This window comes from Urocitellus parryii, unplaced genomic scaffold, assembly GCF_045843805.1.
Source record: "Urocitellus parryii isolate mUroPar1 unplaced genomic scaffold, mUroPar1.hap1 Scaffold_37, whole genome shotgun sequence".
NCBI lineage: Eukaryota > Metazoa > Chordata > Mammalia > Rodentia > Sciuridae > Urocitellus > Urocitellus parryii.
In genome coordinates, this window is record NW_027553327.1 from 10,740,218 (window position 1) to 10,755,430 (window position 15,213).

A 15,213-nucleotide genomic window follows, 5' to 3' on the forward strand; every position below is an offset into this window, starting at 1 on the left:
TTGACTGATTATTTGTGTTACTCAAGGGTCAATCCTGATTCCTCTTCTAGTCTCAGACCTGCTAAAGGCCAGCAGGTCTCAAACTTTTTTACACATTAGTACTATCAGAGGAGATTCTAAAAGCCCAATGCCCAAACTTGACCCTAGATCAGCTACACCCTAGCATCTTTGGGTAATCTTTCTTCAGAGCTCAAATAATTCCATTGTGCAATTCAAATGGAGACCTTCTTCCCTAAGCAATCTCACCCATATCTACAACTTCAAATCATCTAGGTCAACTATCCCAAACATGAGTTCCACACCCACAAAACTCACTGCTATATGATATACTAACATGGATGTGTCACATGCACTTCAATTTAATTTGAAATCAAATTCTACCTCCAATAAATGTATTCATCTTCCAGTGACTGACCAATGTCATGAATGGACTCGGAAACCATTAAGACAAAAACCTTACACCAATTCTAATCATTGCCTTCTCCTTCAAATCCCTACACCAAACCACAGACAACGTCTGTCAACTTTCTCTCTAAAGTACCTTGAATCCTTCCACTTTTCCACTTCCACTACCATTACCCTGCTCCAAGCCATCATCATCTCTGACCTGTAGTCCTACAACAGACTCCCAACCCACTTCCATACTGCATCCCCCTCAAATCCATTCTCCCCGTTGTACTAATGGTGCTGTCTCCCCTTACTACAAAATCCTTTACTTTTTTCTCAACACTTTTAAAAGCCAATAACCTTGACGTAGCCTACAAGGTCTAGTGCCAGATTACCTCTCCCTCTCCTTTGTCTTCAGGCCACCTGGGACACTATCAGTTCCACAAATGCAACACAGCCCTTCCCATCCCAGGCCTTCACATTTCTGGCCCACTGTTAATGACACAAGAACTATGTGTTTTTGCTAATTTCTGATATCAGCCAAGATTTTTCTGAAAGAATCCCAAGAATTTGTTGAATCAGGGCTGAATGCTACTTTTAAATTAATGCTATGACTATAATTGTATTACATTAATATTACAATTGTACCATATACTATAAATATCCAAATTTTTACTAATATATGGATATATATTGGCTATAAATTTTCACATTTACTACCATTGTGGCCAGATCCTACTATTAAAGCAAAATGAGCATAGTAAATCACATGGGGCTACGGCTCATCCAAACCAGTGCAACCCTAATCACTCTGGTGAATGGGTGAGACTTTTGGCAACAGAAATACCGAGCAACATACATTGATGACAATGGGAAGATACAAACAGTTATTTACTATTGGAAACTATGTAACATGGTCAGAATACTAGATAGAGGGTAACTACCTATTCTAGCTCAGGCACTCCCCGGTCAGAGCAAGCAGCCCAGCCCAGGGATGTGCAAAGGGACCATGGAGGCTATGAGAAATCCTGGCTTTTTGTTTTAGTGTTTGTTTTTTACTTGTAGATGGACACAATACCTTTATTTTATTTATTTATTTTTATGTGGTGCTGAGGATCGAACCCAGTGCTTCATATGTGCAAGATGAGCACTTTACCACTGAGCCCCAACCCCAGCCCTGTTTTTTTAATCAAAAATGTATATGCTATCCAGTTATCATTAAATTAACATTCACCCAAAAGAAGTTTTGTCCAACCACAGAATGAGAGGAAATATTTGCCAACCATATGTCTGGTAAGGGTCTAGTATCTAAAATATGTAAAGAATTGTTATGACTCAAAATGAGAGGGCAAATACCTGTTAGAAAACGGACAAAGGATTATAATACACATTATACCAAAGAAGATACCCAAATGACCTAGAAGCCCATGAAAGATGTTCAACATCATGCGTTATTAGGGAAAAAGAAATCAAATCCAAGTCATACCCACAAGGACAGCTATCACCAGAAATGTAGGTGATGAAAGTCTTATTAAGGATAAGGAGGGCTGGGGATGTGGCTCAAGAGGTAGCGCACTCACCTGGCATGCGTGCGGCCCAGGTTCGATCCTCAGCACCACATACAAACAAAGATGTTGTGTCCGCCAAAAACTGAAAAATAAAAATTAAAAATTTTTTAAAAAAAAGGATAAGGAAAGCTGGAATTCCCAGTGCTGGTGGGAATGTCAAGAGGGCAGCTGCCGTGGTGAACAGTTTGGCAGTTCCTTGATTAAACAGTTACCATGTGATCAGGCAATCCCACTGGAAAGTACATTACCAAAGGAAGTGAAGACATGTGTCCACACAAAAACTTGCATACAAATGATCCTGGGGGTATTGTTTATAAGAGCTAAACATATGGATAAGTAAAATCTGGTATATCCACACAATGGAAAATTACTCAACACCTTTGCTTTTATGGGGGAAGGGAGGCTCAGACAGGAGGATTACAAGGTCAAGGCCAGACTCGGCAACTTACTGAGGCCCTAAGCAACTTAGACTCTGTCTCAAAATAAAAAGTAAATAAGGACTGAGGATGAAGCTCAGATGTTAAGTGCCCCTGGGTTCAATCCCTGGTACCAAAACAAAATGAAAAGAAACGAATGAAGCACTGACACATGATACAGCACAGATGCAGCCTGACAACTGCCAAGTGAAAGAGCCCAACACAGAGACCACATATTGTATGTTTCCAGTTATATGAAATGCCCAGCACAGAGAATCCCACAGAAATAGAAAGTAGATCAGTGATTGACAGGGAATGGGAGAAAGGAGAAATGGAAGCCACTGCTAATGGGTAAGGGGTGACACATTATTATTATAGTATGTATGATATATAATATCACATATCCTCATAAAATATGTCTTAATCAGCCCCATGACAAGGTAAAAAGAAATAAAAAAGGCAATAAAAATTAAAAATAAGTCATTAAATCTTTTACTTTGAGCCTTAGTAAAGCATGTATTATGTCTCAGATATTATCAATTGTATGTTTAAAATAACATGATCATCAATACAGAATTTTATAGATTTTCATTAAACTTGATGATAAATATTTAGCTGTTTTGTAATTCCTTCTTTAGTAGAAAAGTCCAAGAAGAAATATAACACAGGGAAAACACTTTTTCCTCCTACCACAGTAAAACTGGTTAAAACAAACAAACAGGAAACAATGTCTGGTAAACCTCTTTTTACCACTAATTTCTGACCTACAGCCTGGGTTATCATGAAGGGGCTGAGTCCCTCCTTGAGGTACTCATTCATTTCCTTCTCCAGTGATGTCCCATAGGGAGGTGCAGGATGTGCTTCATTCCTCTGCTCAACACTCTGACTTCTACTTCTGGTCCACAGCAATGCTTATTTTGTTTTTGAGCCCAGCTATTTCTTTCTGGACTCTGTTTTTAAACCTATTATTGCTATGTGCAATGGAGAGAACTACTACATCATGTGACCAGAACTCTGGGGTTCTGAGAGTGTGTATTCTACACTGCTGTGTTAAAGTAGATGGACAAATGGTCAGGTTAGTTAAGTAAAGATTTAGGAGTGGGTGGACGTAATTGTTTTCACTGCATTATACCACCTTCTGAGGGCCAAGATAGCAAACAAATCAAGATCTTTGCTGTACTTCAAAAGTGTCCAGGATACTGGTGACAGACTGCCTTTGAGGAAGTGAGGTTCCACAGGAGAAACCTGTCAGTAATGGTAATAATTATGATTCCTCATGGGACAAGAACACTGTGAATCATAAGTGATATTTCCTCTTTCTGCTGGTCACACATTGGTGACCCACATGTGGCAAGAGCACCTTGTACAGCCTTTTTGGTGCTGACTGGTCTTCAACTTCTGTTCTCTGCCCTTATTTTAAAAAGAGAAAATTATTACATTATGTCAGATCATGTAATCTACCCTATATACCTTTTTGTATGCATGAAGGATTAACATAATCTAATAAAAACTGCCTCACTCATTTCCCTAGCTGGATTGGGTGGAGGTTGTGTTAGCTCTTTGATTCCTGGTATGGTACTGATTAGCAAATTTTGGCTATTTGTGAGCAATATGTGTTGAGCACCTTCCTTTTCTATCTCCATCCCTAAGGGAGAGTGGCCTTTGCTTCATAGGGTCCAGCATCCACTGGGAATATAACAACCCCCCAACCATCTAGCTATCACACTTCCCCTCCCCAGAATACCTCCCTTTTCTATTACTCCAACCTCCAGGGCCTCTACCTGGCCCTTCCATTGCGTTGTCCCTCTACCCACGGTATGGCCTCCACCACCTCCTGGATCCCTCTGCGGGTGCAGCTTCAGCCTCCCAGAAGCCTGTCATCCCACATCGCTGGAACAGCCTCCTTTCCACCCCACCTTCTGCGCTGGCCAGCCCTCCCCAATTCCCAGACCCACTCCGGCTGCAGTCTCTTTACCCCAACACCTTCCGGGTCCTGACCTCCCCGACCCCTGCACACCTCCCACATGGGAGCTTCTCCCTGCATCACGGCACTCAGGTACCCGCCCTAGAGGCCTCCGCGGCCTCGCTCGCCCAGCGCGGTGTCCCTTCCCGGTGCCCGCGCTCTCCCCCCCCACAGCATGTCTTCGGCGGGGCGGAGCGCGGCGGGCGGGGCGGAGCGCGGCGGGCGGGGCGGAGCGCGGCGGGCGGGGCGGAGCGCGGCGGGCGGGGCGGAGCGCGGCGGGCGGGGCGGAGCGCGGCGGGCGGGGCGGAGCGCGGCGGGCGGGGCGGAGCGCGGCGGGCGGGGCGGAGCGCGGCGGGCGGGGCGGAGCGCGGCGGGCGGGGCGGAGCGCGGCGGGCGGGGCGGAGCGCGGCGGGCGGGGCGGAGCGCGGCGGGCGGGGCGGAGCGCGGCGGGCGGGGCGGAGCGCGGCGGGCGGGGCGGTCGGGCCTCCCCTGCAGCGGGTGCCGGCCATGCTCATCACGTGTGCTACCTGTACCTGTGGGCGGGCTGGGGTCGCCGGCTGGGACCGCGGCTGCGCCCGGTCGCGCTGCTCCTTCACCTTCTGCGGCGCAGCCGCCACGTCTTCTGCGACGGCGAGTCAGGTGGGCGGGCGAGTCTTATGCGGCGGTGAGAGTCAGGTGGGCGAGCGGCGGAGCGGCGAGAGTCAGGTGGGCGAGCGGCGGAGCGGCGAGAGTCAGGGGCGGAAGCGCGCGGGGCGGGGCCGGAAGCGCCTTCGGCTGCGCGGGAGCGGCGGGGCGCGCGGGCGGAGAACCCCGGCCTCCCCGCAGCGCCATGCGCGGTGGGCGGCCTCTGGGGGACCTGAGCGCGGCAGGAGGCTGTTCCTCCTGCGCACCACGGTGCAGCGGCTGCGCGTGTTCCGCTGCTCCTTCACCTTCTGCGGTGCGGCGGCGCGCACGTGTTCCTGAGCCCTGGCGGCCGCGTCTTCTGCGTCGGGGAGTCAGGTGGGCAGGCGGCGGCGCGGCAAGAGTCAGGTGGCGGGCGGCGGCGCGGCGAGAGTCAGGTGGCAGGCGGCGGCGGCGCGACGAGAGTCAGGTGGCGGGCGGCGGCGGCGCGGCGAGAGTCAGGTGGGCGGGTGGCGGGGGCCGGAAGCGCGCGGGGCGGGGCCGGAAGCGCCTTCGGCTGCGCGGGAGCGGCGGGGCGCGCGGGCCGAGAACCCCGGCCTCCCCGCAGAGCCATGCGCGGTGGGCGGCCTGTGGGGGACCTGAGCGCGGCAGGAGGCTGTTCCTCCTGCGCACCTCGGTGCAGCGGCTGCGCGCGTTCCGCTGCTCCTTCACCTTCTGCGGTGCGGCGGCGCGCACGTGTTCCTGAGCCCCGGCGGCCGCGTCTTCTGCGTCGGGGAGTCAGGTGGGCAGGCGGCGGCGCGGCAAGAGTCAGGTGGCGGGCGGCGGCGCGGCGAGAGTCAGGCGGCGGCGCGGCGAGAGTCAGGTGGGCGGGTGGCAGCGGGGCGAGAGTCAGGTGGCGGGCGGCGGCGCGGCGAGAGTCAGGTGGGCGGGTGGCGGGGGCCGGAAGCGCGCGGGGCGGGGCCGGAAGCGCCTTCGGCTGCGCGGGAGCGGCGGGGCGCGCGGACCGAGAACCCCGGCCTCCCCGCAGAGCCATGCGCGGTGGGCGGCCTGTGGGGGACCTGAGCGCGGCAGGAGGCTGTTCCTCCTGCGCACCTCGGTGCAGCGGCTGCGCGCGTTCCGCTGCTCCTTCACCTTCTGCGGTGCGGCGGCGCGCACGTGTTCCTGAGCCCTGGCGGCCGCGTCTTCTGCGTCGGGGAGTCAGGTGGGCAGGCGGCGGCGCAGCAAGAGTCAGGTGGCGGGCGGCGGCGCGGCGAGAGTCAGGTGGCGGGCGGCGGCGGCGCGGCGAGAGTCAGGTGGGCGGGTGGCAGCGGGGCGAGAGTCGGGTGGCGGGCGGCGGCGCGGCGAGAGTCAGGTGGGCGGGTGGCGGGGCTGGAAGCGCGCGGGGCGGGGCCGGAAGCGCCTTCGGCTGCGCGGGAGCGGCGGGGCGCGCGGGCCGAGAACCCCCGGCCTCCCCGCAGAGCCATGCGCTGTGGGCGGCCTCTGGGGGACCTGAGCGCGGCAGGAGGCTGTCCCTCGTGCGCACCACGGTGCAGCTGCTGCGCGGGTCGCGCTGCTCCTTCACCTTCTGCGGGGCGGCGGCCCGGCGGTGCGCACGTGTTCCTGAGGCGCGGCGGCCGCGTCTTCTGCGTCGGGGAGTCAGGTGGGCAGGCGGCGGCGCGGCGAGAGTCAGGTGGCGGGCGGCGGCGCGGCGAGAGTCAGGTGGGCGGGGCCGGGCTGGAAGCGCCTTCGGCTGCGCGGGAGCGGCGGGGCTTGCGGGCGGGGCCGGAAGCGCCTTGGGCTGCGGCGGGGTGCGAGGGCTGAGAACCCCGGCCTCCCCGCAGAGCCATGCGCGGTGGGCGGCCTCTGGGGGATGTGAGCGCGGCAGGAGGCTGTCCCTCATGCGCACCGTTGAGCTCCTCGCGCTGCTCCTTCACCTTCTGCGGTGGCTCACACGTGTGCCTGAGCCCTGGCGGCCGCGTCTTCTGCGTCGGCGAGAGTCAGGTGGACGGGCGCGTCTTCTGAGTCCTCGAGAGTCAAGTGGGCGGGTTAGAAGCCAACGTTTTTATTTGAAATCTGAGACATGTTCTACTTTTGAAAGTCTCACCTTTGCTATTGCCATTTATATGTCCTTTAAAACCAGAGCTGCCACACCCTCCAGCCCAGCCAGCTGTTGAGCACACAGGCCTCCCACCAAGCCGCCCTCTGCTCTCCCCCACATCCTCTCTGTGAGCAGGCTGAGTGGTCTTCAGCCACATTATACCCAGGCACTTTAGAAACAGTTTTTTTGAGATGTGATTCACCTCACGTACAACTCGGGAATTGAAAGTGTGCACACGTCATTTCAGAGGTTTTAGGATGTTCTCACTTGTGCAGGAATCACAATCAACTTGATTCTCATCACCCCTGTGCCCATCAGCAGTCACTCCTGTCCTCTGCCTCCCTCCCCAGCCAGGCACCCCCACTTGAGTTCCATTCCTGCTGCTTGCCTGCTGTGCATAGCTCTCACAGCGGAACCGTACCGCACGTAAACTTTCACATTGGGCTTCTTCCACTTCATATAATTTTTTCCCAGCTCATCCATGCTGCATGACATATTCATTCCTCCTTTGTAATAAATACTTTGTGCTGCTGTCTTTAACCTTTTGAAATGATGCCTGGGCCACTGGTTGCATCCAGGGGGCCAGTGCCCAGAGCTGAGGGTGCAACATCTGTCTCCTCAGGCCAGCAAGATAATCCTGGAGATCAAGAAGGCCTTTGAGGAGAGCCTGAGCATGCTGAAGTGGATGGATGAGGACACCCGGAAGTCAGCCAAGGAGAAGGTGAGGCTGCCCGGGAGCTCGGGCACCCAGGCTTCCTGCACCGGGCGAGAGCAGCAGAGAGAGTGCAGGGCTAGGAGAGGCCAGCCTGTCCCCTGGGCACGCATGGATGCTGTCCTGCCTTGTGACCAGTCTAGCAGGCTGGGGGGACAGCCTGAAGCCCAGTGTCACACATCTCTTGGCCGAAGGTGGACAGGCAGGAGAGCACGCGCAAGAGAGGTGGACCAAGCCACTGTGGTGCCCACTCCCTCCACAGCTCCCAGTTCCCCAGTGGTGGGGGACGGAGCCTCAGAACCTCATCACCTGCCAAAGGTTCCAACACTTGAACTTTGGGGACACATTTGGACCATAGCAGCTTCCCTTGGGGAAGCAACATTTAATCAGAAACCCAAAAGATTAACTGGGGGCTGGGGTGGTGGCTCAGCGGTAGAGCACTTGCCTCACCTGTGTCAGGCACTGGGTTCGATCCTCAGCACCACATAAAAGTAAAGAAAAAAAAAGATACTGTATCCACCTATAACTAAAAAATAAATATTTTTTTAAAAAAGATAAGTTAGGCAAGGAGGGAATGTTTCCAAAAAGAGATGTGAAAGTCCTAAGTGGGGAGGTGCCTGATCCCCCGCCCCTTGACCTGACCCTGAGCCCAGAGCCCACAGAGCTGGGGCCAGCTGGCCAGCATCGCGGGTGCTCAGTTCTGTGTCCCTCCCATCTAGGCAGACGCCATCTACAATGTGATAGGCTACCCCAACTTCATTATGGACCCCAAGGAACTGGACAAAGTGTTCAACGACGTGAGTGGTTTACGCCCTGCCATCCCAAGTGCCCACTTGGGGAGGGGCCAAGGTGGGTGGGACACCCAGGGCTTCTGGAGGCAGGGAGGCTGACCTGGCATCATGACAGCCATCAGGGGATTAGCTCAGTGGGAGAACGCTGGCCTCGCATCATGACTCCAACTGGTTCAACCCAAGCACTACATAAAATGGGGGGCAAGGGGGCTGGGGCTGGCTCAGTGGCAGAGTGCTTGCCTCACACACGTGAGGCCTGGGTTCGATCCTCAGGACCACATTAAATAAATAAAAAAATAAAGATATTATGTCCATCTACAACTAAAAAATTTAAAAAAAAAAAAGGTTTTGGGGAAGCAGATCCTAAAAGGTGCAGCACCACCTGACCCTGAGCCCAGAGCCCACAGGGCTGGGGTCAGCTGGCCAGCATCGCGGCCCTAAAACACCACGGGGTGGGTAGAAAGTGAAGCCCCTCACACCCCCGCTCCTGCCCCAGAGCGGCCACCTATCTTCAGGGTTGTACCCCGACCTCCTCAGAGAAAACTCGGACCTCAAATTTTGACCTTGAGATGGGAATGGGAACGAGGAGGCAGCCATCCCAAATGCACGGTGACGCTCCGCTGAGGTGGAGGGGGATTGCTGCCTCCCTGCTTGCTGCCAGAACCTTCGGCACATCACCCCTTTAAGTGGGTTGTGATTTTGCCCCAAATAATAGTTTCCTATCTTCTCATGAGTGAAATTTCTGAAATTCAGGCATTTTTGAAATTATAATAACCTCTCATCATGGTTCTATTTAAAACCTAAGACTATTAAAATTACTTCTGAGAATAGGAGACTCATTCCGCAGCCATGTTTCTTAAGAATAATTTCAGACACCCCAGGGTCATCATGATGCGAGACCCAGAGTCTCCTGGAGATAGCTCAGGAAGGGCCCACAGGACAGGGACCTGCCCCTAAGGGCCCAGTGTTTTATAGCAGCCCTTGGGTACACCGTAAAGATCTGGAGTGGACCTGGGGGAGGGCTTTGCACCTGTCAGGAGCTGAGAGGCCTTGCCCAGGGGTGGGGGTGTGATAACACCTGTCCCCTGACATTTCAGAGCTAGACTCCAGCATGGTTCATTAAATCTGTGCTGTCCAATTTGTTAGCTACCAGCCATGGGGGGCTATTTAATTCATCAAAACTTAAGTTAATTAAAATTTAATTACACTAGCACATTTGAGATGCTCGGTAGCCACCTGTCACCAGAGTCTACCATATTGGCCAGTGTGGGTATAGAACACAGGGAGAACACACCCATCGTCACAGTCCTGCAGGACAGTGATGGAGATACTTCTTGCCCAAGGGAACCACTGCCGGGGCATCCTGCAGCACTGTGACACTGTCAGGCGCCTGAAGGAGACAGTTGTTGCTGGGCCCAGCAGGTTAGAGGCCTCCGGAGGGGTGGAGCCTGCAGCTCCAGCCCACACTCTGGCCCTGGTCCTGCTGACCCATCCCTTCACCTCAAGGGGTCTGAGTTTCTGAGTTTCCTCTGGGCGTGCTCTCATCCTGTGTCTCTGCTTCTTTCTTCAATACACGGCAGTTCCAGACCTCTACTTCGAGAACGCCATGCGATTTTTCAACTTCTCATGGAGGGTCACCGCTGACCAGCTCAGGAAAGCCCCCAACAGAGACGAGTGAGTCCCCCAGGCCCGGCCAGGAAGGCCTTGGTTCCCCACCATGGGGATGCACCCCGCTGAGCTTGCCTTCCCCACCCACTGTCAGGTGCCAGGTGTGACTGTCACATTGGCCCTCTTTTCAAATTAAGAAATCAAAAGCCACTGGGTGCGGTGGCACATGTCTGTAATCCCAGCAGCTCAAGAGGCTGAGGCAAGGGGATCGCAAGTTCAAAGCCAGCCTCAGCAACGGTGAGGCGCTAAGCAACTCAGTGAGACCCTGTTTCTAAATAAAATACAAAAGAGGACTGGGGATGTGGCCCAGTGGTCGAGTGCCCCTGAGTTCAATCCCCAGAACCCTCTGCAAAAAAAGCCAGAGTAGAGCCTATCCTGGCCCCAGTCTGTGTGCCGCAGTGCCCAGCCTGTTGGCAGAGTGAACCTGGCCTCTGAGGCCGAGGAGGCCTGGCGCCACATCCCAGCTTCATGGCCTTCGCATTCAGAGCCTTCATTTCATTATCTTCGAAGTAGAAGGGAAGGGAACTGGTTCTGGGGTCATTGAAGCAATCCAGTGTGGGAACTGGGGAGAGCCAGGCCCTGAGAGGAGGCCCTCCGCATGGGTGAATGTCCCATAACTCCTCACAAACAGGAGCGGTGGTTTCTCCCACTGTCTCCCTGAGAGCTGGGGAAGGTTCTAGATGGGCGCTGATAACCAAGCACATGAAAACACTGCAAATCCCACTGTGCATCAGTGTCCCTTAGGGAGCAGTTTCAAAGATATTTCCCTAGGATGAGGGTGTAGCTCAGTGGTAGAGTACAGCCTAGTACTTGAGACCCTGGGTTCCCTCCCCAGCACTGCCAAAAATGTGGGTGAGGGTGTGGGGGTTGCCTCCTGAAGTTTTTTTTTTTTGTTGTTGTTGTTGTTATGGTGGTGTTTGGTTGTGGGGGCTTTTGCAGTGGGGGTAGGGAGTTCCTGGGGATTGAACCCAGGAGTGCTTTATCACTGGGCTAAATTCCCAGCCCTTTTTTATTTTTTATCTCAAGACAGGGTTTGACTAAGTTGCTGAGAGCCTCACTAGGTTGCTGAAGCTGGCCTTGAACATGTGATCCTCCTGCCTCTACCTCCCAAATTGCTGGGATTACAGTTGGGCACCACTGCACCTGGCCATAGCCTAACTTCTACCCCAGATCTTAAGTCAGAATAATCTGGAGAAAGACCCTTCTTTTTAAAATGGTCTCCCCAGGAAATTTAGATGTAGTCAGCCCAGTACTAGTTCCTCCACTCCTGAAACAGGATAAATCTTACCAAAAGTCAGAATGAGTCCTCTTTGCCTCTGGCGCCCTCTTGTGGGCAATGGAGGTTCAAACATCCTTTTCCTCCAAGTTTTCCATTGTCAACCAGGGTCCCCCTAATAAACAAGAAGGTAGGTGGGCCTTCACCTTCAGAATATGGCACAGACACTACTGCCAATTTACCTGGCTTTTTAAATTTTAGATTAAAATTTTTCACTTAAACTTGTCTTCTAGCCAGACACAGCAGTATTCATCTACAACCCAAGCTACGCAGGTGGCTGAGGCAGAAGGAGCCAAAGTTCAAGGCCAACCTAGGCAATTTAGCAAAGTAAAAAATAAGGGCAAGGGATGAAGCCCAGTGATAGAGCACCCCTGGGTTCAGTCCCCAAGGAAGGAAAGATTAATGCAGTGTGGAAAATCTGAACCAGTCGTGGTGGTGCACACCTGTAATCCCAGTGGCTCAGGAGGCATGGGCAGAAGTTCAAAGCCAGCCTCAGCAAAAGTGAGGTACTAAGCAACTCAGTGAGACCCTGTCTCTAAATACAATACAATATAGAGCTGGGCTGGGGCTCAGTGGTCATGTGCCCTGAGTTCAATCCCCATTAGCCTCCTTGCGCCCCCCAAAAAATACAATATGAAAAATCTGAAAACTTATCCATGAACTTTTCATACCCTGTACACTAAAATCATTGATCTGTCTTGCACTTTTTGGATTTTTTACATAATCATGGCCTCATGCATTGGTCCTTTGGAAAATAGCGTTTTGCCAGGCATGGTAGCACATGCCTGCAATCACAGCAGCTAAGGAGGCTGAGTCAGAGGGATCATGAGTCCAAAGCCAGCCTCAGCAACTTAGCAAGGCCCTAAGCAACTCAGCAAGACCCTGTCTCTAAATACTATATTAAAAAGGGCTGAGGATGTGGCTCAGTGGTTACACACCCTGGGTTCAGTCCCCAGTATGAAAAAAAAAAAAAAAACAGAAAAGAAAAAAAATTGTGGTTCCACTAAGATTTACAGATTTTCCACTTTCATATACTGCAGCCAAAAAAAATTTTTTTTCACATTAGTTAACATCATAGTTGACCTCCTGAGAAAAGTCTTAAAGTACTATCAAATTCATGATGGTCAATACAAGTTTTCCAAAATTTTAATTTTTCTTTAAAACTTTAGTTTTTTTTGAAACCTCACATTTTTATCATTGGTAATAAATGACAAAATGTGAATTATTTACCCTGAGGTGCTAAGCTTCCCTTTTCATTTTCAAGAACATGTCTGCCTAGTTGCCCAAGTCCAAAATTCCATGGCTGGTCAGTCATCCGAAGAGGATGAGAGAGGCCTGAAGCACCACGTGGGTATTTCCCCATTGGTCACACGGGATATTAAAGACTGGTACTTGGGGGCCGAGATTTAATGGAATTAATAGTTAGGCTACTTTTTCCTGGGTGTTGTCAATGAAAATGACTGGCTGGTTTGTTTTGGTTGGAGCACCTTCTGGGGAAGGAGAGGTGGCTGCTAGGACTTGCCTGGCTCCCTGCCCAGGCGGCAGCAGTGTCATCCACGGTTGCTTTTGTACCTTGATGCACATCTCAACAAGTGGCAGAGGCAAAGTGTCTCAATGTTATAATGAAGATAGTTTTGACATCATAAACCAGAGGATCTTGGGGACTGTCAACAGACCACACCTTAGAACAGTTTCTAGACACATTTCAAGCCTCAAAAATAACCTCAATTCAATATCTGATGGTCTCTCTTGCTGTCTGTGAGTGCCTTGGTGTGGCACCCTCTGAGGTGACATCTCTGATTTATAGACATTCAGGTGTTTTCTAGTTTCCCCCTCAGAAACAGTGCTGCCCGATGTCCTTGTGCTGACTTGGGCCCGGGTCAAAGAGAACCCACTGGAGTTCCACTCCGCCCACCCCCTGGGCTCTCTCGCACCTGTTGCTTGCAGGTGGAGCATGACCCCGCCCATGGTGAATGCTTACTACTCGCCCACCAAGAATGAGATCGTGTTTCTGGCTGGGATCCTGCAGGCACCCTTCTACACCCGCTCCTCTCCCAAGTAGGCCATCTCTGGTGCTGGTGCCCCGATGGGTCCCCTGCCCCTCAGCCAGCCCTGTGTCTGCAGCTGACCCTGACAGCCATCTTACTGAGCCATCTGCGCCCCGGTGGCCAGGTGGCCTAGGATTGCAGCGTCGTGGGTGCAGAGGGCAGCAGCCCCTGTCTCCTGCCTTCCCTCCAGGGGTCTCTGGGGCCAAAAGCTCCTGCAACCGGGGAACGTGCCACAGTTGTGCAGTCAAGAGCCCCATGTGGGAAATACTGCTGTGCCGGTGGCTTAGAGCAGTCACAGCCAGGGAGTTGGTGGGTGAGGGCAGTGTACTAGAAGCTGGACTCCTGGGATGACCGTGTGGAGCTTGGGAAGAGGTGCTGGCCCATTCCCAGGCTCCGTTTGCTTTAAAGCTTAACTGCTAGTCTGTGGGAGGGGACAGTGATCCTCTAGAGTGTCCAGCACGAGCATGTCACCCACAGGGCACAGCTGGCTCCCTTAGACTGCCCAGCCTCCCATTGTCTCTAGGGCTGTGTCCCACAAAGCCCCGAGAGACTCTGCTAAATCTCAGGCCCAAGAAGTGAGGGCCACATGACAGGGTAGGAGCCAGAGGCCTTGCTCTCACTTTGCGTTTCTCCCTCCAGGGCCTTAAACTTTGGTGGCATTGGTGTCGTCGTGGGCCATGAGCTGACTCACGCTTTTGATGATCAAGGTACAGGTTCCTTGGGGTCCCTCCAGACAGAGCCCATCAGCTTCTTAGCCCCGCTGCCTCTGCTCCCTGGGACTTAGCTTTGGAGAGAAGGACCAGAGTCTAAACCCTGGCTCAGCTGCTTGCCAAATGCTCACAACTCGGCAAGTTACGTCATTCCCCAAGCCTCCTTATCTGCAAAATGGGTGCAACAGATCCAGGTGGGGGTGGAGAGGATCATGTGAAGACTATAGCTAGCACCTTCTAGAGGGTGCTGGGTGCTCGGTGCTCAGTGGGAATCAGAGACGTGGAAGTCACACCCTCCTCAGCAGCTAATGTCCAGGGTCTTCCTCAACTGCCCCCTGCTTGGGGACAAGAAGGAAGTGGCAGAGACCCTGGAGACCAGGCCTGTCATGTGCTCCTGATTCTGTCAACTCCACTGGCCCCTTGCTGGCCTCCATTCCTTGGGATCCGAGGCCCTTGGCCAGTGGAGATCCACCCCACGCCTCGAGCCTTTGTACAGCCGCTCGGCCGCCTGCCTGGCCACTTTCCCCCACCCTCTCCCACTCGGTCTGGCCCGTCCTCTGGCCCTCTGATGGGCATCCTGTCCCTGTGCAGGCTGGAGGGTGGGGGTCAGACAGAGGAACCCACTTGTCACTGGGAGAGAAGAGCGATAGCAGGGACAGGTCCCACGGTGCCACTCCTGCGCTCCGACCACAGGGCGGGAGTATGACAAGGACAGGAACCTCCAGCCCTGGTGGAAGAACTCCTCAAGCAGCAGAGGGAGTCCATGGTGGAGCAGTATAGCAGCTACAGCGTGAATGGGGAGCCCGTGAACGGCCGCCACACCCTTGGGGAGAACATCGCAGACAATGGGGGCCTCAAGGCGGCCTATCGGGTGGGTCTGCTCCCCCTGTGCACCTGTCCAGGTCCACATCTGTCCAGATGCCTCATCAGTAGGTCAGCGTAGAGACGCCTGGCAAACTGCAGGAGTGCTGTGCCT

General features: G+C 53.3%; 1 protein-coding gene across 1 annotated transcript; it reads left to right on the forward strand.

The window, feature by feature from the left end:
- Positions 1 to 8,470: 8,470 nt before the first annotated feature.
- LOC144252100 (endothelin-converting enzyme 1-like) lies at positions 8,471 to 15,148 on the forward strand. The gene is made up of 4 exons (XM_077794658.1): positions 8,471 to 8,541; positions 10,116 to 10,209; positions 14,167 to 14,234; positions 14,931 to 15,148. The coding sequence occupies exons 2-4, from the start codon at positions 10,142 to 10,144 to the stop codon at positions 15,029 to 15,031; spliced, it is 237 nt and encodes a 78-aa protein (XP_077650784.1). The 5' UTR covers positions 8,471 to 8,541; positions 10,116 to 10,141; the 3' UTR covers positions 15,032 to 15,148.
- The last annotated feature ends 65 nt before the right edge of the window (positions 15,149 to 15,213 follow it).

Excerpts from the sequence above, each read along its gene's own strand:
- LOC144252100 (XM_077794658.1), top strand. The coding sequence starts at position 10,142 with ATGCGATTTTTCAACTTCTCATGGAGGGTCACCGCTGACCAGCTCAGG. Across the intron at positions 10,210-14,166 it reads AAAGCCCCCAACAGAGACGA|GGCCTTAAACTTTGGTGGCA; the intron begins GTGAGTCCCCCA and ends TTCTCCCTCCAG. Across the intron at positions 14,235-14,930 it reads TCACGCTTTTGATGATCAAG|GGCGGGAGTATGACAAGGAC; the intron begins GTACAGGTTCCT and ends CTCCGACCACAG.